This window comes from Sarcophilus harrisii, chromosome 4, assembly GCF_902635505.1.
Source record: "Sarcophilus harrisii chromosome 4, mSarHar1.11, whole genome shotgun sequence".
Classification (NCBI taxonomy): domain Eukaryota; kingdom Metazoa; phylum Chordata; class Mammalia; order Dasyuromorphia; family Dasyuridae; genus Sarcophilus; species Sarcophilus harrisii.
The window spans coordinates 401090385-401115499 of NC_045429.1; the positions used below are offsets into that span (position 1 = coordinate 401090385).

The 25115-nt window shown below is 34.4% G+C and overlaps 1 protein-coding gene across 16 annotated transcripts in view; it reads left to right on the top strand.

Moving 5' to 3' along the window:
• The window catches only part of CDC14A (cell division cycle 14A), a 284358-nt gene that overhangs the window by 103294 nt on the left and 155949 nt on the right, over positions 1-25115 (top strand). For all 16 annotated transcript variants that reach the window (XR_004233993.1, XR_004233992.1, XM_031967153.1 and 13 more), the window contains one exon: positions 21162-21228. Coding sequence is in view for 14 of the 16 variants with exons in the window: in XM_031967153.1 (XP_031823013.1) it covers positions 21162-21228 (67 nt within the window). In the remaining 2 variants the exon portion in view is untranslated. The remainder of the gene's footprint in view (positions 1-21161; positions 21229-25115) is intronic.

Consider the following 25115-nt stretch of genomic DNA (forward strand, 5'->3'; position numbering starts at 1 on the left):
ATGATTTAATTTGGAGAGATAATAAATTTAAAGAATTTCTTTATGTCTTCATACCTTGCACCACATGTTGGTAGAGAAACTGAATATTTTCATGGTGGTCTTTTTGTAAATACTTATCATATACATAACAATATTTAAGGACTAGCTGTCCCATGACATAGTTCTTCTTGATTTTTAGATATAATAAAAAGCCAATTTCTTTATTTTCCTTGTTTAAGGAAAACTCTCTCTTCTATCTAATTGCAGCTTTTTGCTTTGCTTGTTTCATGCTTTTATAATACAAATGCCAAAATTCACTACTATCATGGTGTGTTAGGGCAAGGGCTTCACATTCGATTACTAACAATTAATTAGCATGTTATAAATATGTAATATTAGCTTATATGTATACAGGGTTTTGTGTGTGTGTGTGTGTGTGTGTGTGTGTATGTGTGTTTGGTCTGTATGATTTTTAGCACGTTCTTGCTCCTTTGCTGCCATAAGGTTTGAGTGTGATTTTGTATTTTTGTTTTGTTTCATGTGTTGCCATGGCCAAAGAATTTATTACCAAGTGTCCAGCCTACTGTTGATAAATCTCTTTGTACTTTGCTAGATTGCTTTTTGGAACACAGATGCCATCTGTTTCTGCAACCATAGTCACAGCCTTTCTAGGATAGAAAAACCTTACCAAAACTTCCTTTAATAAAGCTTTTGAAAAACAAGTATCACCTTTATGCTATGATTAAGGAATAAGAGAATAGAGAGACTGGTATATTACATAGAAACTTCATTCCTAGATCTTTTTTCAGACTTTCTTTAAGAAAGGAATCAGTAGGCTTTGGGCACGGCGAAACATCGAAGCATCACAGAAATAATTTAATAGCCAAGAAGCAGTTCCCATTAGATTGTGAGCTCCTTGAGAGCAGTAGCTATTTTTGCCTTTCTTTGTATTCCCAGAGCTTAGCAGAGTGCTTGGCACATTGTATGTATTTAATAAATGCTTGTTGACTTGACTTTATGTGGGAGTACTTACAGAAAGAATAGTTTGCATTCATTCAAATAACTGACTTTTTAGACCAAAAATTAGAAAAAAAAATGAAGGCAATCAATTGAAACAACTCAACTTGGCTTGATTCGAACAAGTTATTGATAATGAAAAATAATGTTTCATTATTTTAATTAAATGAATAAATACTGTCAATGGAATTTGTTATCCACCCATATTCCCAGGTTTTCTTTACAGGGATTTGTCTAGCGGAACATTCCTCCTCTTGCATCTATGCAGTTGATTTTGTTTTTCCTCCAATTGTAGGACTTTTATCTCAACTCAATTCTCTTATTAGAATTGCATAGAATGAATGGAGTATTTTGTTACTTAGTGTGTTTTCTACTTTTAGATGAAGTTTCAGCATCATTCATCTTTGTGAACTTCAGTTCTAACTGAAAACTTCAAAAACTGAACAGAAAAAAGGCTAACTTGCCATTTTTCTCCTCAGTATTAGACTGTAACTTGGCCTTCTAGAAAACAAATATTCCTTTACTTCTAGAATGAGTCAGCAAAAGCTGGAATGGCTCACCTGGTATGAATCTGGCAAAGCTTATTTTTCAGTAAGCTAACAATCCTAGAGCTGCATTGTTGGCCAATTGCTGTTTCACGAGTGACATCAGAATTCAGTAAAGAATTAGCTGGCGGTCATCTGGAAGCCCACTGAAACCATCCAGCTTAAGTAAAATGTTCAGGAATGGTTAAAGTACTCAATACTTGAGATTTCATATGTTTACAAAAACAGCATGAAGACTATTCAGTGTTGTTCAGGATTTTAAAGTTAATAAATAATCCTGTTTCAAATTGTGGTTTGTTTGAATTTCATTTGTATTCTTTTATTTCATTGCAACTACCTCTATGTATATTGATATATGCAGGTCAGGTCCTTGTTGCTGGAGGTGATTCAGAACTTGCTACTGGTAAACGCTAGTTATTTTTATACTAGGAATAATATAGTGTTTCCTGAAGCAGTTTTATTTGATGGCATAGGAAATCGAATGTGGAATGAATTTTTTCTCCTTAAATAGAACAAAATAGAAATATAATTTTGGGGATATGTCCAAAAATTTTTTTGTTTGTGAAATTAAGCTGTTAAGAGGTAACATTTTCTAAATGATCAGAATGCCATTTAGATTTGGGCATAATAGGAAAAAACTGTAGATTTGGATTAAAAATCTTAGATTTGCATTTTATCATTGCCCCTGTTTGTATATGAATAGGACTAGGAATGGAGTCTTTGAACCCACTGATCCTAGAGCTCCCCCATTTTAACCTTAGGTGCTATCTTAACTTAGAGCCTTAGGTGCCTACAGCATTGAAACTTGCCTGGTATTACACTGCCAGAAATGTCAGAGGTGAGTCTTTATTCCAGGTCCAGTATCCCAGAATACCTGCATGATCTTGGGTAAATCATTTTAGTTCCCTTGGCCTGTTGTTTCTTCATCTATAAAAGAACTGGACTTAGATGATCTCATATGGCATTTTCTGGCTAGATAGTGCATGATCTTATCAGATTGTGAAGTTATCCAAAGGCTTCTTTCCTAAAACACTTTCTAGTGTTTTGGGGTTACTTGACCTTTTTGGAGAGTGTAGGAGAGGAATGGAAGGCTCCTCACAGCATTGTTGTGAATTTGAAATGAGATAAAAGTACTTTGTAAATAGACCGTAAAAATATTACCTGCATCAGTTATTTATTATAAAACAAGTCATTCTCAGTTTCTACCCAAGTATTATTATTTTATATTTAATATGTTATACATATATTTGCACAAGTGGATAAAGATACTGCTTTTTATAGGTAAACAAAAGTTTTAGGATGTGAGCTCATCTTCTGTAAGTTCACTAAAAGACTTTTATGCTGGATGATGTTTTTTTTCTACTTCCTATTCTCACATGATTTTGATTTCTTGTGTAAGCATTTTGAAAGATTTTTCATTTTCATTCTACTTAGAGTTTATTATTATTATTTGTTAATTGAATAAAGCTAAATGAATCCTTCGTTCTAAATTGGATTCTGTAGAAATACTGGAGATGCAGTTGTAGGATGGATCTGTTCCAGAGAAGTTCAGAAATTTAATACGGGCAGATATTAATCAAGGACTCTTTTCATTTTGGATTGCAATAAATGCATGAATGAAAAAAAGTGTCTCTCAAGTGCTTATTCTGAATGTGCCAGGCATTTACTAAGAGCTAGGACACAAATACAAAAAAGTTAGTCCTTTTCCTGAGAAGACCTCTCAGATTCATTTTGATAAAGACTCATTATCCCCAAACTGCCTTAAACATAAATGGTTATTTAAGTAATAGGGAAGAGAAAAAGACTACAGCATTGTTGCAGTTGCTTTGGTGTGCTTTTGGATATGGAAATAAGGTAATATTTAATAGTATGGAGATAATAGCATTTTTAGAAACTAAAGCAAGGGGGGAATCTGCCAGTTTCCAAGATAGCTATGGCTTTAATAAGTGTTCCTTAGTAGAGGTTTCATGAATTTCTATGGCTAGACCATGGATTCATTATTAGATTGACAATGTAATATGTCTTTTTCTTTTTAAGATTTACTTATTTTGGGGGATGACTTTTGGGAATGACTTAAGAGTTACTTAATTGCAGAGGCTAATTGCAGCGAAGCAGCGAAGTAACTGTTACTCATGAATTTTTAGGCATGCCAGAATTTGTAAATCTTTTGACAGAGACCCAAATGAGCTTGACTACTTAGGAATTTATAATTAGGTGATCTGTTTTATGAACCAAGATAAATATTAGCATGTAAATTTATTGCAAAATCTTTTTCTTTATATAAAATGCTGTGTATACTAATTAGTTAAAAAGTGACATTCTGAATTTTAACAACTTTTATTTAAAATTTTATTTCATGCTTTATAATTATCCATTATATCTTGTATTTTTTCCTAATCATAAAAAATAAAATCATTCTGAATGACCTTTATTTACATTACTAAAATGTTTTAGGTGAGCTCTCTTAATTTATTCCTATGACTAAATGTGTGGTCAAACTTTGTTTTTGGATTAAAAAAAAATCTTTGTTAGATTGGGAAAGTATGAAAATGCCATTTACTCCAAAAAATCAATCTTAGAGATAGAACGGATCTTGGAAAACATCTTGGAGCTTGGAGAATATCTAGACCACTTGATAGATGAGAAAACTAAAGTATAGATTGGGGAATAATAGTGGGAACTCCCATTTACATAGCACTTTAAAGTTTACAAAGTTCTGTACATAAGTCATCATCTCATTTGCTTCATGTCCATTGTTAGTAGTTCTGCCCTCCAAGGTCAAACAGACAAAGTTCAATCCTTTTTTCCATGTGAAAGATTGCTGAAGAACAGGAGAACACTGCAAGACTAAAAGAGAACAGATGTCCTATTTTTTAAAAAAAGGGTAGCAAATGGAACTGCTACTTACTGGGCCAATGAGCTTGACTTTGATTCTAGACAGAATCTTAGAATGCATTATTAAATGAATGGTTAATGAACTTCTGGAAAAGGGAATGATGATGATAAGAAGCCTTATTTGTAACAAGTTATTTAACTTGATCTGGAGTCAGGGGAGTGGTATATGGGTTTGGGTGGGAGGGGAGACAAAATACATTTTTGTTCATTGAAAATAAATTTAATTAAAAAGCACATAGTTTCCTTTTGCCCACTCAGCATTCCAGTCAAAATGTCTTCACAACTGTTTTCCAAATTCAGCATTCCATCTTCTACTTTCCTACCTTCACACTGGTTATCTTCTGCAATTAAAATTGACTCCCTTGTCCCATGTGCTTCTTGGAATCCTTAGGTGGATTTTCAGTGTACCTTATATCAAAAAAGCCTTGCACTTTATTTTACCTGTCACAGTTAGAGTGTTATTATTGATGCTACTGTAAAATTTTAATAAAGATATTGAAGAGATGAAAACCATTAAGAGGAGATTAATGGCTTTTCCATTTTGTCCTGATTTTTTTCCTTCCCAATATGGTTAATATGGAAACATGTTTAAAATGATTTTATATGCATAGTTTGCTTGCCGTGTTGAGGAAAGGGAAGGTAGAGAAGGAAGGGGGAGGGAAATTTGTAACTCAAAAATCTTGCAAAAATGAATGTTGAAGACTATCATTACATGAAATTGGAAGTAGGAAAAAAGAGAAGGATGGCTAGGATTGGTTAAAAAAGCCTCAAAAATAACCAAAGGAACTCTAGGGCTGTTTATAGAGGAGAAGACTTAGGGGGGACTGTAGTATTTGGAAAAACATCACAGAGTTGTAAGAGATTTCAGTGACTCTCTATTTCAGCTCACCCCTCTCATTCCATTCCTGCAAAACAAAACAAAACAGAAATAAAATCCTTCTGAGCAAAACATACCAGCTTATAAATCTATCCCATTTTTGCAAGGAAAGAACACTACTATTCTTGGATGTCAGGAGATCTGTGTTCAAATTCTGATTTTGATATTTATCAGCTCTATGACCATAGGCAAATAACTTCTTTATGAGTCTTAGTCACCTTATCAACAATAAGAGGGTCATAATTTCATTTTGAGTACCTCAGAAAACATATCAAGTTGTACTTGTCTAGAATTGAAATTTAATTGATCTTTTTCTGAAAACCTGTATATTGTCATACAATTTTTATTTCTGTCAAAGGCACTGTCATTTTTTCTTGTCTCTCAATATCATCAATTATTCCTCATTATCATAGGCCACACATATTCAGGCAGTTTCTAAATCTTGCTGTTTTTCCTTACATCACATAACTTTCATCTAACCCTTCTCCCTATTCCTAGTCACCACTTTAGTCCAGGTATTTATAGTCTCTCACCTAGTGTATGGAAAAATCCTTCTAATTTGTCTAAATATCCCTCAAGTGTCTTATGTATTCCAATTTTATTTTCCACACAGCTGCCAAAATTATTTTCCTTAATTGTAGATCAAACCATATCATTCTCCTGCTCAGTAAAATATCAGTCATTCCTATTCCCTGTAGATTAAAATATAAACATTTTTGTTTAGTTTTTCAAGTCCTTTGTGACATAGCTTTAAGTTATCTTTCTATCTTATCATATGTTACTCCCCTTCCTGAATCTCTAATCCAGCCAAACAACCTTTCTTTATGTTCCTTGCGTGGTACTCTATTGTCCTTCAAGTTAAATCAACAAAAATTTATAAGTGCTTACTATGTCAGGTACTATGCTAAGCTTTTCCCTTGTTTTTGGAGTAGCTGAATTGTTCCTGGAAGATAATCCCTCTTTAGCTCTGGATCATATCTTCTTCTTCAAGCATACCTTCCATATAAAGTCTTTTCTGATCTCTCTCTCCTTAATCAGTATTTGTTGTTATTCAGTTGTTTTGATTTATGTTTTACTTTGTTGACCCCATTTGGGATTTTCTTGACAATTAACTGGAGTGGTTTGCCATTTCCTTCTCCAGTTTATTTTGCAAATGAGGAAACTGAGGCAAACAGGGTTAAGTGACTTGCCTGGTCACAAAGCTAGTGAGGCCAGATTTTAACTCAGGAAGAAAATCTTTCTGACTCTGCCAGGTCATCTAGTTGTTCTACTTTGTATTTATCTATATTTATTTTGTAAATTCTCATATATGTACTTGTTTCCCTGTTATAATGCAAGCCCCTTTTTAGAAGAGATTGTATTCTTTGTATTCATATCCTAAGGTCTATGTTGGATGGATTAATAACTTACTTTAACATTTACAAAGAACTTTCCTTACATAGTACTTGTGCAAATATTATTCCCATTTTGCAGAGGAGGAAGCAGAGGCTTTAGAGTTAAGCTACAAGTGCAGTGGATGGTTTCCCGAGCTTAGAGTCAGGAAGACTCATCTTCCTGAGTTTGAATCTGGCTTCAGACACTTCCTAGCTGTGTAATCCTGGACATATCATTTATCCCCATTTGCCTCAGTTTTTCATCTATAAAATGTGCCCGAGAAGGAAATAGCAAACTACTCCAGTATTTTTGTCAAGAAAACTCCAAATGGGTCAGGAAGTAGTAGAGTTAAAAGCCCCATGTTTGAAGTGTCTGGACATAGAATTCCCAACTCCAATATCTACACTCCATGCATTACAACAGATTGATTTGCACAGTATTTTTATTGCCTACCTTACAAGTTTGTTGTGAAGAAAGCTCTTTTGTAAACTTTTAAGCACTATGGAAATATGAGTTCTTTATATTATTTGCTTTGATAATTTACCCAGAACTCATATGGATCCACAGAAGCAAAAGAATGGTGAATCACTGTGATTACATGAAGTGATGAACATCAGAATTCAAGGAAATGCTATATTTGTAACTAGAACCCTGGCATTCAAGTCTTAGCTATATCACTATGTAACCCTGAGAAAATCACACTCAGTCAATAAGCATTTATCAAATGTGCCTAATACCCCTTTGGGTTTCTGTTTCCTCATCTATAAAATGTGAGTAGTTTGTTCTTAATATATTCTAAAAAATAACTTGCAGTTTGAAATCTATGATCATACTATGAGAACCCAAGCCCTTTATAATATTAGTCAATTAAGCATTTAGTAAGGGCAATCTATGTATCAGTGTTGTTCTAAGTTCTGGGCACACACAGAAAAAAACAAAATAACTCACTCCTAGGGAACTTGTATTATTAGGAAAAACATATACAGAAAACAAATATAAAAATAAGTGCAAGACACTTTCTGGAGGTAGGAGTTATTAGTTGCTAGGAAGATTAGGAAAAGCTTCATGTTCAAGGTGGTCTTTGATCTGAGTTTTGGAGGATGCTGTGAGTTCTGAAGAGGGGAGGTAGAAACGAAGTGCTTACATGGAAGAGGAGAGAGGAGGGAGAGACAGAGAGAGAAAGAGAGACAGAGACACAGAGAGAAAAAGAAAAAGAGAGATAGAAAGAGACAGCAATAGAGAGAGAGTCACACACATAGATAGAGAAAGACAAAGACAGAGTCAGAGATACAGAGAAAGTGGAAATGGAATATTTTATGAGGCACAGCAAGTAGGTCAGTTTGACCAGAATGAAGAATGCAATGAAGAAAGGAGGGGGAGGAGTAAAAGGCAATGTTAGGAAAGGTGGGCTAGAAGCTGATGATGATGGGCTTTAAATGTCAAACAGAAAAGTCAGTATTTTGATTTAGATAGAACTATGGTTTAAGTATATTTCATTGACAGCATAGATTGGAAGGAGACAGGGTTCATATTAATGAGGAATCTATTGCAAATATCCAGCTGAGAAGTGATGAGGGTTTCAACTAGGATAGAGATTGTGTAATGTAGAAGACAAGAAAGTTTGAAGCGTGTTCAAGGTGTTGTAGAATCAATAAGATTTGGTAATTGATTGGACGTGAGCGCATAAAGGAGCATGAAGAGAGCTCTGGAGAAGAGACATAGGATTGAATATATTGATTTGGGAATGATCTGTCTTCTGTAATTCTCTCCTAGCCCAATTTTATGTATTTTAAGCATGATATTTCTTTTCTTAGGTCTTTTCCAATTTTGAGCAATGATCATACTAATGAAGTTTGAATATCTTTTACTTTTATCATCTGATTTTAGTTTTTATATCATTGTTTCATTTGACCTAATTAAAATTTTTTTCTAATGATGTAAATTTTTTTAACATTTATTTTTTTAATTTTGAATTTCAAAACCTTTTTCTTTCCATGCTCCCTCATCAAAAAAAGCAAGCCATTTGATATAGGTTGCATGTATGCAAATCATACATTGACATAGTTTCTTAATGTTGTTATTCATCCATCAAGAAACATTCAAATATATGTTTCATTCAAAATATGGACAGAAAGTTTTTGATTCTTAAATTCCCCTTACTTGAAGAAAGCCTCTGATAGCTTTCTAAACATACTTTCTGGAAGGATTGGGAAAATGCCCATAGGTCATATAAATATCTGTACTTAAGGAGAATGCTAAATTATGTTAACAATTAGTGCTATTTGAAATACAACTCCAAAGACCTAGTAGATGATACCAGTGTCAGACTCAAATAGAAATTTGGAACCACTAAACCAAATATAGAGAATCCTTCTGGTCAGAGAAAACTACAAATTAACATTATCTATGTTTCACTGTATTTTTTCCCCAAATGTGTTTTAATAACATTTGGCTTTACTAGACCACATATATGTCACTTTTGGATAAAACCATATCCCTTCAGTAGTTAATGATTCCCCATTATTACTCTACCAGCTTGAGTGTGAGGTCAGATGAACTTAATTTGGTTATTCTGAGAGTGTCTGTGACTACAAAAGTATAAGTTTATTGGCATCAGGTCTATTTCTCTATGCCAGGCCCTATACCAAAATCCTCTATGTTGAAGTGGTAGGATTTGTAGTAAATGCTGATCATTTCAAATCTTTCTTTTCCTGGTGAAAATGCTCCTTATTTTGTAATTTTATACTCATCTTGTTAGTTTTTCTTTCTTTTGTTCACAAACCATTTCTGGTTGCTTTTTGTAAGTAGTGAGTCTTTGTTCTAACTGAATAAACCCTTTTATATATACCCTCACCTTCACCCAGAATTATTGATATATAAATTTTAATGTTGTTTGGAGTAGTTTTATGGGATTGTCGACTTTTTTTAAGCCATAGAAAGACTGAGAGAATTTTTAAGATGCTAAATGTCAGTAAATTGGATTGTACTTAGTGACATCTTAATTTGGATATCTTTAGTTAGGGACATAGTCCAGCAGAAGGAAATTATAGTCTTTCTGTTTGTTTTAAGGGTTTACAAAACTAGGTTTAGTCTTTAGCAAGTATCAGTAATTAGAAAACTTGAGATTTAGATCCAGCCTAACCATAATTAGTGTTAACATGACATCTAGTTAACAATCTAACATATAACAAAATTTTAATGACTGATAATAGTTATGAAAATTATTTATCTAATCAAACTGACACTATCTTAGGCTGCATTAATAGAAATATATCTGGGGGGGAAAGAGGTCATAGTTCTGTTCCATTTTTCACTGGTGAGACCATATCTCTGTTCAGTTCTAGGAATCATACTTAAAGAGATATTGGTAGAATATAGGATGTCCAAAAGAAGATGACCAAGATGATGAGGGAACTTGAAACTTTATTACACTCAATATGGTTGAAGGAATTGTATCTTTATAGCCTAGAGAGAAGACTTGTGGTTAGAAAGGATAATGATAGATGGACAGTATAATTATCTACAGAATTTGGAAAGATTTCATGTTGGAGAGAAATAGATTTATTTTAAATAGCTCCAGAAGAAAGAAATGAGAAAATGTTTTCAAGTTTTAGAAATAGATTGAGATTTAACTGGATTTAGGATGAACTTTTTAACATGCCCCTGAAGATAATAAGCTGCTTTGTGGGGTACTAAGTTTCTTATTACTAAGAAGTGTTCAAAAAAATACTTCATCTCCTAGTGTAAGTATGCCATAGATAGATCTTATGTATGGTATGAAAGATTATATCTGAATATTTCCAATGTTTGTTCCAACTTTAAGATATTAGGAAACTTTAATATTAATATAAGTTTCATGTGGTAGATCTTACATACCTAATTATCCTTTTCTCCAGTTTAAAAGCATTAACATTTTCTATCCTAATATATACTGCATTTCTTTTCAAATAACCTTATTTGTTTTTTAGTGTGTATTGAGTTTAGATGGCATTAAAAAAAAACCTTTGAGATTAGATCTAAATATTGGAAATAAGGCTGCTTATATTTGTTTCAGTTGACTTTGAAGTTAGGTTAATTCTTTGGAAACATTTTTATTAAATTGCTTTAATGAGTGTGTATTTGAACAACAGACTAAGATGCTCTTGAAATTTGGTGACATTAATGTTTCATATTCTTTTTTGCTTCACTATGCATACAGCTTCACATTTCATGGTGTATGATTTAATTAACATTAATATGGTAATCTATCTCTGTTAACTTCATTAAACCTCTCTTCTTTGATTATCTAGGAATTTTTAGGACTTTCTGCTCTCTGTCTTTTTTGTCTTTTTCTTCTCATGGCTTGAGGATAGTTAAGAGAAGGATAATAGACTTTATATCCTTAAAGGCATGTTGGTCTGTGTCTTTCTCTGGCTCTCATACAAATCTTGTTCCTTTTGAACCACTGGTATTTGACAAAGTCATTAAGAGTGTGAAGTTGTGTTTTTCCTTTCTATACCCCTGTACTATTGCTAGTGTTTAAAACATTGTTGCTGTCCTTGCCTGACTTTCCTGGACCCTAATACTTGATGAGTAATTTTTAAAATTGCCCATAAGTCTACAGAGTTTACAAACTCAGAGCATGAAACATTTAATTCAGAGCAGTAGAGACCCATTAAATTCTAAAGTACTACTGAGCAGCCCAAGTGGGTTGTCAAGAATTTTTTGCTGATAGACATGGGCTATGAATTATCATTGTCTAAAATCACAAGTAATGTATCTTATAGGAACTTTCTTTATTATAATGCTGTTGAACAACATGCATGATTGTGGAATTGTAGTAACTTGTGGAATATATTCTGAGTTCCTATTGTTACCTGGGTATATTTACTAAAAAATAAATAATTCTTCCTCAGAATTCAATCATCTGATTCTCTCCTGAATTTAATTTTATCATTTGAAAAAAAAGGCAAAGAGTAAGTCACAATAAATAGCATTGAAATGTCCTTCAGTTGATAAGGTTGGGTTCCCTGGAAACCTAAGGATTTTCCTGAATTTTTATTAATGTTTAACTCTTACAGAAATAACTGCTTAAGTATATCACAGAATTATTGTATCTCTGAGTTGGAAGACAGTTTAGGAATGTCTAGTCCACCCTATATGTACTTTAGTACACGTTAAAATGTTTCCTTACTCTACTTCATTCTTTACTCAGATATCTTGTCAAGTCTGATCATGTCATCCTCCAATGGCTATTACTTCCAAGATTAAATATAAAACCTTTTATTTAGCAATCAAAGCCTTTTATAACTTGGCTTCCTTTTGTTACTTTTTACTCATCTACTCTGCACTAAGTTCCACTACGCGCTTAATAAATACTTGTTTTCTTCCTGATCCCTCTTAATTCTAGTGCCATCCATTTTGTTGATTATTTGTAATGTGTCTTATATATTGCTTGTTTATATTTGGCTGTTTGAATATTGTCTCCTGACAGCAAGCTCCTTGAGAGCAGATTCTTTTGCCTTTTTTTGTCCTCAGTGCTTAGCACATTGCCCGTCACATAGTAATAAATGCTTAATGACTGTTTATTGACTGACTAGTCATCTATTCTTCATCTTTTACAATCTCTTTGAAGATCTGTAATAAAGGAAAGGGTTGAGAGTAAAGCACACCCGGCACAGTCCATTATAATTTTCAATAGCTCTGTGTCCTTATTCATTGTTCCCATGTCCTCATCTTCCTACTACTAACCCACATTTATATAATGCTTTGAGGTTTTCACATTACTTTTCTTAAAAAATTGAGTGGGATTAAGCAAAGCTATAACTGTATTTTACATTTGAATGTAGTTCACATACAATTTGTTCGAAGTCACATGGATGGTAAGTAACATAGTTGACGCTGGAATCTATAATTCCCAGTTCTTTCTGTCTCATTGCAGAATGTCAGGATAGTGGCAGAGATTTTGACCAATAAGAACACATTTGGAGTTCTAAGCTAAAATTTACAAAAATTGGTGTCTTTTCCTCCTGCCCTTCCCTCTGCTAATTTACCCATAAATTTTGACTACTCTTGACTCAACAAATGTCATAAGGCCCATTTAGCATGGCAGTGCTTCCTGTGGTCATGCCTTTTCAAATTCATTGCATCATGCAAATGTTCTCTTTCAGAATACTGTTATTGATAATAAAATTTAGATTATGGCATCTACTTTCGTTCCCTATCTTTTTTCTCTCTGTATTTTGATTTAACTAAATGGAGATGTTGCATTGAATCAGCTCACTTGGCTTATTGAAGAAAGTATTATTTATGCAGGCACAATTATGAAAGGCTGCACTTGTCTCCTTTGGTTATAACACTAAAAATAAGAATCTGCTGCTTTTTCTCAGTAGATTGTCCAAAAAGGGGACAAAAACTCTCCATAATCTATCAAGAAACATTTGAAACTGACTGTTAATTAATGGAACAAAATATAAGCAGGTGGGATGGATAATGTAAATTATGAGATTGATTTTCATACAATTAGCAAGTGTTTTAGAGCTGGAAAGAGGTATCTTTGTGATCAAGAACTTTAGCTTTCATTTTTATGGATGAGAAAATTCAGGGTCTGAGAAACCTCAGACACCTACTCAATGACACAATTAAAACCAGAACTGGGTTTCTCGATACCTTACTTAGTATTCTTTCAGTTGGAACATACTGCCCATGGGAGAGTCTGAAAGCTTACATTTTTATTTAAACTTTTTTCTTATGATGTGGAACAGAACTTCAATAAAACAGTCCTTTCTTGAGCCTATCTCATTCCCAAGGCCAAATTCCTAGGGGCTGTATTTTTAGAATATCTACAGGAATACTCAACTCTTCCTATCTCATGCAGTAGACATAATGCACATGCAAGTTTGTTCTTGAGTAGGACCTACGTCACATCTTTCCTAACACCCTGGATTCTGCCCTTACTTCCCCTTATCTTCTAACTTTTCAAAAGCCCCTACAATCTCAGTCTATGGTTAAATATAAATGAACAATTTTCTCTTTTTTTTTATTACATTTATAAAGTCAAAACACTTCTTCATTTGCCCATCAAGTTCAGAATAATATTTTCATCTAGCAGTCATATATTGAGTAGCAATTATTATATCCAAGATTTTATGTGATATTGAGAATGATACACAAATGAATTGAGACAGTATTTGCTAATAAGGAGACTTAGATTCCAATTGGGAAAATCAGATATGTATGCTTTTTCTGTGATTTCAGAGGATCTTTGATTTTACTGATGTGTGGTAAAAGCCTTTATACTATTGGTATGTTAGTCAATTAACAAATATCTAGTAAGCATTTACTGTATGTTAGGCACTATGCTAAAATTAGAGATAAAAAGAAAGGCAAAAGATAGCCCCTTCTCTCTCTCCTCTGTTCCCTTCTCTAAGATTGCAGGTAATCCGATATAAGTTAAATATGTGCAATTCTTCCAAACATTTCCATATTCATAATGCTGCACAAGAAAAATCAAATCAAAAGGGAAAAAACACAAGAAAAAAAACAGGCAAATAACAAAAAGGTGAAAATATTATGCATTTATCCACATTATCCACATTTCATCTCTCTCTGGATGACAGATGGCACTTTTTATCAAAAGTTGCTTGGAATTGGCACACATAGCTATTTTAAAAAAGGTATTTGATTAAATGAACCCTGACCTTAAAATATTATGCTCCTGTGGGAAAAGGGAGGGCATGTTTGGGGATGATGAATATCCTGGTTTGGGGAGAGCATATAGATGAAAGATCCTATAAATGTATAGAGAAGAGTAGGAGAGAGATGTGAAGTCTTTGTCAAGATATCATGGATGGAAAATAAGTTGTATGAACATTTCTCTCAGTGATTTTATTATCTTATCTGCTAAGACATAAATGTGAAAAATTCAGTTATAATAGATTCTTTAATTTCAAAAACAGTGGATGGAATATCAAAAGTCATAATGTGATTAATCGCTCAAATGAATTGTTCAAACAATACAAGTTCAGAGGAAAGAGAATTGATTTTATTATCTGTAGTCTTGGTATTTTAGTGGTTAGAAGTTATTTATTGCGGGGTAGGAGATTGTGCTTCTAGCTTCACTTCAGCTCTCCCCTCTGACCTGAAGCTCCAAATCCACTCCTGCAAGTGCTGGCAGCCAGTAGCTTCCCTGCCCTTCTTCTTCGGCACTTAAGGGTATGCTGGTATCTTCTCACCCAGAGCCACGGCTCTGTGCTGGGCCTAGTGTTCCTGATCAGCTAAGATTTACTCAATCTTCTCAGACTCAGACATCCCCCCCCAAATAAACAAAACAAAACAAACTACTCCTGTTGTCTGGGAGGTGAAAGTTTCTATGGCTAGACTTGCTCCAGGACTCCTCACTTGGAATTTCTATGGAGCTAGCCCAGAGGTGTTTGCACCAGTTAATATCCAGCCTGGGGGCTTTCTTTGGATCTTGCATTGTACCAGGAGAACCCCTGTTCTGTCCTAAATTTTCTTGATTTTTCACACCTATGCTCGCCCTGAGGTGCAAATTTTTTCTGTTGATGGGGGAAATCTAGGAAATTTACCAACCTACTCCACCATCTTCCCAATCTTCCTCTTAGGATTTATTTATCTGTAACTGCCCAGATTTAGATTTGATTTCTGGGGAGGGAAGGCTATTTATGCCAACTACTTTCTAAAGTTTGCCTTGATAGGCTGAAAGTCTTTCTGAAGGATGGGGGGGGGGGGTATGTGTAAAACTGTGTTCCTTTTTGATCCACAAATTCTGTTCCCTTTGATTCCTGGTCTCCCAGGCTCTGTGGAGTCTGAGAGAGCTTCTCATTTCTAAGGTAAATTACCCTCATTGATAGCTGGACCATCATTCAAATTCAGTCTGAAAAAGCCTTCAAAGTAATTTCAATTGGGAGATCTTGGTCTGATCAGCTCAAGCTGCCCCCAGGTCCCTCTCCCCCTAGGATCTGCTCATAAAATAGGTTTCTGCTCTTTTATTTCTTTGCAGAATGTCCAAAATAGCATGCTTTACTTCTTTGGCATAGCTGCCAGGACTCCTGCCTGCTGAGAAGGCATTCTCTTCTCAGTACCAGCCTCCATTTCCCTAATGGGACTTTACTACCAGGAAATCTGTCTCTTAGTAAAGCTGACTTCTCATACAACAATAAACTTCCATTTTTGCTACCTAAAACTCTTAGAGTTCATGAATTCTTTCATGAAGGACCTGTGCTGACCAAAAGGGGATTCCCACAATTCTGACTGCCACTAGAACCCCATTATTTTCTCCTATACTTCAAACAAAATAGCCCTTTGCCTTTCTCAAATTCACATGTATCTGTGTATATTGTATATGTTTATCATGTTTTTGTTTTTGTAATTGTGGACAATATATATTTATTTTCTCTAATCCATACCATTCTGTTAAAATGTAAAGTTCTTTGAGATAGGGGTTGTATTTTATTTATTTTTGTGGCTTTCCTATTTCATGTTTTATATATTTCCTTGCACAAAGCCTTTTTTTTTTTGGGTACATGGTGTAGATACTTTAATGTGGATTGGATTTTGGATATGCATAAGATAATAATAATAATAGTGAGCTTTTATATCGCACATCCCAGTATGCAAAGTACTTTACAGAAGTTTTTTCATCAGATCCTCCTAAGAATCCCGTGAAATAGATGGTGTTATTATTTCCATTTTACAAATGAGTGAAGTTAAGTGACTTGCCTAGAATCATACAGCTAGTGTCTGAGGGCAGGATTCAGACTCTCATATTTCCAGTCCAGCACTCTAGCCTAATGAATGTCTAAATGAAAAGAATAAATTGGAGAAAAGTAAAGGATAGAGAAAAATTGAAAAATTGAAATTGTTCTAAGAACCCCAAGAAGAAAAGGTTTCTTCCTTGGACAATGTATTCTAACTTGGAAAAGAAACAACAAATTTTAATAACATAACCTTTGATACCTCCTAGACATCTTATTCAAATGAGTCCTGAGGGTTTTAAAACATCTTAAAATTGGTGGCATTTAATAAATGCGAACTCCTTGAGAACAGGGACTGTATTTTGCCTCTTTTTGTATTTTCAGCAATTAGCATAATGCTGGCACATAGTAAGTGTTTAATAAATGCTTAGTGTTTGTTAATTTATTGAACGGAAAGTAAAGTTCTCTTTTGATTAGAAGCTACTCTGTTTCCTGAAGTTTTTATTCTAAATAAATCAGGAATAATTTCCAAACACCATAGCCTTTGTTAATGAGGCATATATTCCAAAAATCTAATTAAGACTCATTTTTTATTGCTGAGGTTTTTTTATTGCATTTTTGAAAGCCATAAGATTGCACTGCTGTTGAAGGAAATATTGCTTGGAATTTGTAGAAATTTTTGACAAAATTGCAACATCTGAATTATAAGAGATCTGAGAGTCCATTTAATCCAAGCCATACTTGGCCAAGCATCCCATTGACACCATTCTGAGATCCACTTCATTTTATTGTGTCAAGTGATTATGTACATAGCACCATGATAGATGCTAAGGAAATGTTATAAAGATAAGAATGAAAACATGTCTTCTATCCTCAAGGAACTTAAGTTCTTTTTGGGGAATCAGCATATGAGCAAATGAATAAAGATAATTCGAAAAAGAAAAGAGCATATTTAACTGAAGGTTTAATAAAAAGTTCCACAGAGAATGTGGTGACTGGATTGAGCCTTGAAGGGACTCTCAGATTTTTGACAGAAGTAAGAAGGGGGCAGGGGGATATATTCCAGACATCAGGAACAACATCACAGAGGCAAGAAATTAAATACTGAGCTAACCACAAATTTGAGTTTAGCTGGAACATAAAATATGTGAAGGAAATTAATGTGAAATAAGTATGTGAATGTATGTAGTAGAGTCTTCAATGCTGAGTTTGATAGTGGCAGTATTTTGGTGGCAGACTTGGTTATACTTCAGGATCCATTTAAATAACTTCTGAATAAGACTTTAAGAGTCATAGGTTTTATAGCTTGAAGATTCTTTTGATAATTTTTTTGAAGAAGGATTAGGGAAGGAAAGGACTGGAGAGAGGAAAATCAATTTGAATGTGTTTGCAATAATCTATACAAGAGGTTATGAGGGCCTCACTTTGGGTGTTTGTCATATGAGTAGTGAGAAAAGGAAATGGATGCAAGAGATGTTACAAGACTTGGAAATTTCTTGAACTTTGAGGGTTGGAGAGAAGAATTAGCGGCAACTCTGAGATTACAAACCTGTTTGACTAGAAAAGTTATGATACTCTCAATTGAAATAAGAAAGTTTGAAGGAGAGGTGAGTTCAGAGGTGAAAATGAGTTCCATGAAATTTTAGAGTTCAGAAGATTGTCAGGGGTTATCTAACCCAACCCAAACCTGAAAAAGAATTTTCACAGCATACCAAATAAATGATCATCCAGTTCCTAGTTAAAGCTCTCTAATAAAGAGGAACTTGTTATCTTCTAGGCAATTCGTCCCACTTTTATTTAACTCTTGATTGTTGGGAAACTTATTCTGACACTGACACTTCTATCTTCAGTCTAATCCACTGAGGAGTGTACCTCTCTCCATTCTAGTACATTCGCCATTATGCTGTCAAAGTGATTTAAAGTGCAAGGCTCTCTCTCCCATTCCCCTATTCAGTAAACTCCAGTGGTTCCCTATCACTTCCTCCTGGATAAAATATAAAATAATCTGTCTGGCATTAAAAATTTTTCATAATCCAACCTCCTCCTACCTTTTCCATCTCTTACACATTACTCTTTCTATGTACTCTATGATCCATGATAAATGGCCTCCTTTTGCTGTTCCTCAAACAAGACCTGCTACCTCCTAGTTCTGTGCATTTTCACTGGATATCGCCCATGTTTGGAATTCTTCTTATCTCTATCTCCTAGTCCCTTTGGGCTCCCCATGTCCCAGCTAAAGTGTCACCTTCTACAAGAATTTGAACCAATTCTCTTGAGTGCCTTCTCTCATAATTACCTATTACCTCTAATTTATCCTCTAATTATCTTGTTTGTACATAGTTGTTTTCATGTATCTCTCCCATCAGAGCTTCTTGAGAGTAGGAACTATTTTTTTCCTTTTCCTCTCTTTTCAGTGCTTTGTATAGAGTCTAGCACATAGTGGATATTTGTTGACTAATGTGAAGGGGCACAGGAAAAGGAACATACTTTTTTGTTTATGTTTTTTAATTTTTTAATTTTTGGGGGGGAGGGAACAAACATTTTAAAGTACCATCTTGAACTAGACATCGTGACAAGATCTTTACAAGTAATATCTTATTATCTCTTCCCTAAAGGTGGAGTTGAGGGGGCAGAACATCCAGTACAAAAGCATGGAGATAATGTTTTGTTTTGTTTTTTGTTTAGTTTTGTTTGTTTTAGGAAAACACATTATTAGTGAGTAAAGAACCATCAAAGGAGACTGAAATGGAGAGGTGTGTGTGTGGGAGGCAGAGTTAGCAAATAGTCTCAAAGAGAGAGTGCAGGAAGACAAATAAAGATGATGATTGAGAAAAATCCATTGGATTTGGCAACTACTAGGTCATCAATAATCTCAGCAAGAATATTTTCAGTAGAGAGGTAATAGAAATCAGATTGCAAGAGACTGAAAAGTGAGTTGGGGGTAAACAATTTAAGATGATGAATTTAGATGCCCTGTTATTCTTGGAGTATTTTGGTATATTTATGAGAAGAATTTCCTATTGAGGAGTACCTTCAAGGTTCAATTTTGCTTTACCACTAAATCAAATGCTTCCTTAAAAACAAATAACATGTTTTCATATTCTCTACACTTCTACATTTAGCTGTCTGACTAGTCAATGGAAAAATCACCTGTTAAAACCTTTCTTAGGTTTTTATTGAAAATGGTTTTGATACATGTAGGTACCACTTTAAAAGATCTTATAGAGAATGTCACATGTATCTGTATTTGCAAGTGTTCGTAGTTGCTAAAACTGGATTTATAATTTGACCAAGAGTCATCAAATCATCATAAGCAGACTTGTAATTAGGTGGAGCCCATAATTTCTTGACCATTTTTTCTTCTAGTTTTTCCTTCTGGGTCCAAGAATAATTCCTTTTCTACATGTTAAAGGCCAGGGTCTCCCATTGCATCCAAGGCCACCTCCTGGTGGTTTGATCTATATCTTGCCCCTGGACCCAGATGACTGGGAAGGAAAAAATCATGCAGGTGACCTTGCAACAGCCTTCTCTTATTTAAATCCAATTCGTTTGTATGTCATGGCATCATCTGCCTATTGTCATGGTCCTCTTTGCCAAAAACAACTACAGCTCCTTGGATACTTGGCGTTAGTGCGTCTATTCCACCCATTTTTTTCCCTTCTAGGCTGTAACATTCCTCAATTCCTCCACTGGTGGTCTTAAGTAGTGTGATTTCCAAATCCTATCCCATGGTTCTTCCCTCCTGAACACTTTATCTGTCTTGTACTAGGAAGAAAGATATATCCTTTGGATCGGATCCAGAGTCAAATGAGCTTACTGTGGGTTTGTAAATGCACTCTCTCTGTTTTTATGTCCATGAGGGAAATGAGTTGCTGGGGTTTAAAAAAAAAAAAAAAAGATGTTGCTTGTCTCCTTTCTCATTCTTGGCATCCAGAAACGGGTAAAGTGCCAGATAATTTTACTCCAGGCCAAAAATGGCCCTTTCTATCTTCTAACTCAGACTTATGGTATTTCGGGAATAAAATTCTACTCCATGGAATTGATACTGAACACTAGAAACAGAATATTTGAATGACTGTTAGTAATAGATTTCTTTCTTTCTTGATGTTTGTTTGAGTGCTTCTGACTGACCTTCAGTGATCACCTATTTCCTTCCCTATCTCCCCTCTCTCCCTCCCCCTCCCCCATTTAAATGTCTCTTCAACAAGAGTAAGGCTCCTTCAAGGATCCATAGGATTTATAGCTGGATAAGAATGGAAAGAGCCCGGCTTTAGTTTCTGAGAGCCTGGGTCCAAATGGCAGCTCTGCCAGTGTGTGCAGGTCAAGTTGCTTCCTTTCCTTTGGCCTCAGCTTCCTTCTCTGTACAATGTGTCAGTCCCTTCCAGATCTAGGACTTCTATCCTAATGAAGTAGCCTAGATCTCATCTTGCCTCATTTTATAGATGAAGAAGCTGTAGTCAGAGAAATAATTTGCTTAAAGTCAGGATGCAAACTTTGGTCAGACTAATGATTCTGAATTGAGGACTTTTTCTATTTAAATACATTGCTTCCTCAAGGAAAAAAAAAACCTTCATGTAAATATGGATGACAGAAAATTGATTCAACTTCAAAACAGAAACCTTGGACTTTGGAACTTACCTAGCAGCATCTTTTCCCTTAGAGAAACCTCCTATATTCACAAAACATGAACAGGAATAAATATCCATTTTTATGTGTTGTCATTTTCTTTTTCAAATCTTCTAAATGTATGATTAATATCCATTTTATTTATATTTATAGGGATGCTTCCTTCGGAAATTGTACATACAATCTCACAATCCTGGACTGTTTGCAGGGAATCAGGAAGGTAATAACAATATTCATTGCAATTAAATGGTTGATGTAGAGTAATTTAAAATTTAAAAATACAAAAAATAATTAAGTTTCAGCATATGGAAAGAATGAAAATAACAAACTTGTTTACATTGAGGGAGGGGGAAAGTTTTCCTTTAATAGATTTAGCAAGTGGCAGGAAGTTTTCTAGTTATGCAGTGTTAGCATTTGTACAAGTCAGAGAAGAATCTTTAAACATTTAATTTTCTCTAGACGTGGTTGATACTATCCATGAACATATAAAAGAAATAGAAGACCAAGCTTGGCCTTAGGATTTATTACCTTTGGTCCTCTCTATTTCCTGATATATGGAAACTACAGAACTATAGGCTGTTAGAGATGGAAGGAATCTTTTGAAATAATTTTGTAAGATCTCTATATTATAGATGAGGAAATGGGCTCAGAAGGTTTTCTTCTATCTTTTCCTTCAGTTAGTTCTTAGGGTCTGAGAGCCAATAAGGGATTTATTTCAAGTGTGAATCAGAAAATTCACATAAATGAAGGTAACAAGAATGCCTGTGATGTATTTCCAATGGAAAGTACACTGGATTCAGAATCAGACAGAGACCCTGTGACTCAAGTCCTGATACTGCCACAGTGTCACTTAACTTAGTGCCCTAACTTTCTCATCTGTAAAATGAAGAAGTTGGGTTATATGATCCCTGAGGTTCCTTTCAGCATTCATCCCTGATCCTCTAGTAAATGTAAATTATTTGTGGATCATGTATGTCCCTTCTGGTCCTTCTTTTTAATCAGAATGTGTAGTTTCTGAACAGTGGCATCAAAATCAAACTGCCTGCCTGTTGCACATTTTTATTCCTCATCTGTTTGCACTACTGTTATATAAATTGTTCTTTCTTTTTAGAAAGATTTGGTAATTTAATCACATATTAATCTGAGTAAAGTGACTGAAAACCTCAGAATATGATTTGGAGCTGTAAGAGTCCAAAGGCAGTAGGTAGCTAGTTTGATATTCCTTATCTTGACTTTTCTATATTCTAAAGGGAGGCAAATTCCCACATAAGCATGAAAAATTGCTGCTAGGCCTTCTTTTAATGGTACATTGATGCTGCATCTCATTTGATTTTATATCATGTTATGGAGAATGGTTATGCTCAACAGTTAACATCATAGGATTTTTGAGTTTAGAGATCATATAAGTACTCTTCATGCATTTTACAGATGTATAAATATACATGAGAAAATAGAGGTGGAGAAATTAAATCACTGGCCCAGTGTTAGAAAGCCATTTGATGCAAGAACAAGAAGGAGACTGCCTGATTAGAATCTAGTCTAGTTTGTCCATTGTGTGACTCTGCTTCTGGGAAAGAAGAAATAAGGTCATGGAGAAAATGAAAGTCTGAATTAGGTTAGGGCATAACTTCTTAGCCTAAGAACTGTGAATCTACTATGGTTTTTAAAAATATGTTTATGACTATTTCCCATAAAATTGATTTCTTTTTTTGTCCTACAACTTATTTTTATACATTTGAAACACTATTCTGAGAAAGAGATCCAAAGGTATTTGAACTCAATGATTCCTTCCACTTCTCAAGTCTATGGTCCCGTGCTCTTGTCAATTGAAACATCAGCTAACTCCTCTGTTTAAGGAACTTCCATTTTATTGAATATGATTGTCCAACTAGTGTTTGTTTTGAAAGACTGATTATAGGCAAATAACTGGAAGTATTCACACAGAAAGTGGATCCTCAACAGGAATGACTGAATAGAAGTTCAATTAGACTTGAAAGACAATGATCCTGTCTCTATCCTTTCTCTCCTTCTCTCACTAATCTTCCCTTTTAAGGTTAAACATCTCCAGTTTCCTGAGCCATTTCTTTATATGGCATGATTTCTACTCCTATCACCATCTTGGTATCTTTTTTCTGGAAATATTTCAGCTGGCCAACGGCCTTTTTAAAATGAAATGGCAAGGGGGCAGCTAGATAGTGGATAGAGTGCAGTGGATAGAGCACCAGCCCTAAAGTCAGGAGGACCTGGGGTCAAATCTGGCCTTAGACACTTAACACTTCCTAGCTATGTGACCCCTGAGCACATCACTTATCCCCAATTGCCTGAGCCAAAAAAAAAAAAGTGTCCAAAATTGGACACAGTATTCCCTAAGCAGGGAAGAGTATGGTGCTTCAGCAGAAGCCTCTTTAACTTCCTACATTCTGGACTGAATTGGTAGTATTAGTTTTGTTTTTTTAACCCAAACATAGGATTTTACATTTAGCCCCATTTTATAATTTCTTTGTATTTCACTAAGTCCAACTTTCTCTTTATCAAGTTCCTTTTGGATCTGATTCTTCAATTTAGTGGTTAGTTTTATTTGAAATCTGTGTGTTCTCTGTAAATTTGCTTGGACTAAGGTGTTTACCACTGGAGTCATTGACAAAAATGCTGCAAAACACAGGGCCTCTTACTAAAGGATTTTCAAGATACCTTCCCTTGTTAATGAATTTTGGAATCAGTGTTGGCTTTTATCCAGGTTGTGCCATGAATTCTTTTAAAGCAAATTATATATCATTATGTTTTATTAAGGAAATTATAAAGAATAGAATATAGAAACAGTTTCTGTTCTAGTGAGTAGTATTAAATTTGTCATATTAAATTTGGTTATTTGATTGGTTTGCTGTTTATTGAGTGAAATTTTGCAAATTATGCAAAATGCGTTGCAAACTTTAAAGTTTGCTTTGCTAAAACACACCCGTCAGTTATTCTTATTGCTTTTATAAATATTATTAATCTTGCACTGTCATCAGCCTACTGTACCATATTATTTTTTTTCTTCCTTCATTAATGGATCTTGTGGTCTTGGATTTTTCCCCCAATACTTTATATTTTAATCTCTCCAACCCCTGCTGCTCAACCTCCTCTTTTTCTACCAATAGGTTCCTGGATCTTCAGTGATATCACCTTCCCCTTTGATTTGGATTCTTTGCCAGTCAGCTGTGACTATAATATAATATGTAGATTTTCATTTCTCTACTTCATTGCTCTCTAAAGGCAGCATAGAGCTTAGTTTAATTTTTAAAGGCTTTTGTTGTTATGCATTATAGGGAATCATGAAGGGGAGGATAAAGTAATAAAGAGAAATATTCATAAATTTGCAATTTTGTGGACATGAAGCTTAATGTGAATCAACTATGCAATATTGCAGCCAAAAAACTAATGTTTTAAAATTCATCATTAGACACATAAATTCTATAACAAGAAGGCTAAAGTTCTGTTGTAACTGTTTTGGCAATATCTGCAATGATGATTATCTCTAGTCATTATATTATTTCCAGAAGATTGCAACTAGTATGGTAAAGGGATTGGAGAACATGGAAATCAGTTGAGAGAACTTAGGTTTAATAGACAAATTAGAGGTAACATAATAGCTGCCTGCAGTTATTTGAATGTCTGTCATGTAGGATTAGATTTAGTCTCCATTAAATAATTCTTGGTGTACTAGTGGTAAAAAGTAAAACCAATGGTTGGATATTGAAGAGAGGCAGATTTAGGAATGATATAAGGACAAATTTCTGAATAATTACTTCTAAGAATGTAGAAGATTCTTCCTCTTTGTCGGCTCTTAAATAAATTCTGATTGACCATTTGCTGACCCTGTTCTTGAGGGGATTTGTGTGCAGATGCCAAGTTGGAATTGATAGTTTCTGAGAATGCTGCCTAACAGATGAGATTTCATGTAGGCCTCTCATCAGTGGTCATATCTATCCAAAAGTCCAGTAAACTTTCATTGGGCTTATAATGTCCTATAACTCTGAAACACTGGTATTCTATGTGCCATTTAGAATGCTGAGTTTGGATATCTTTAAAAATTTTTGTTAAATGAATATTTCCTTTTTCTCCATT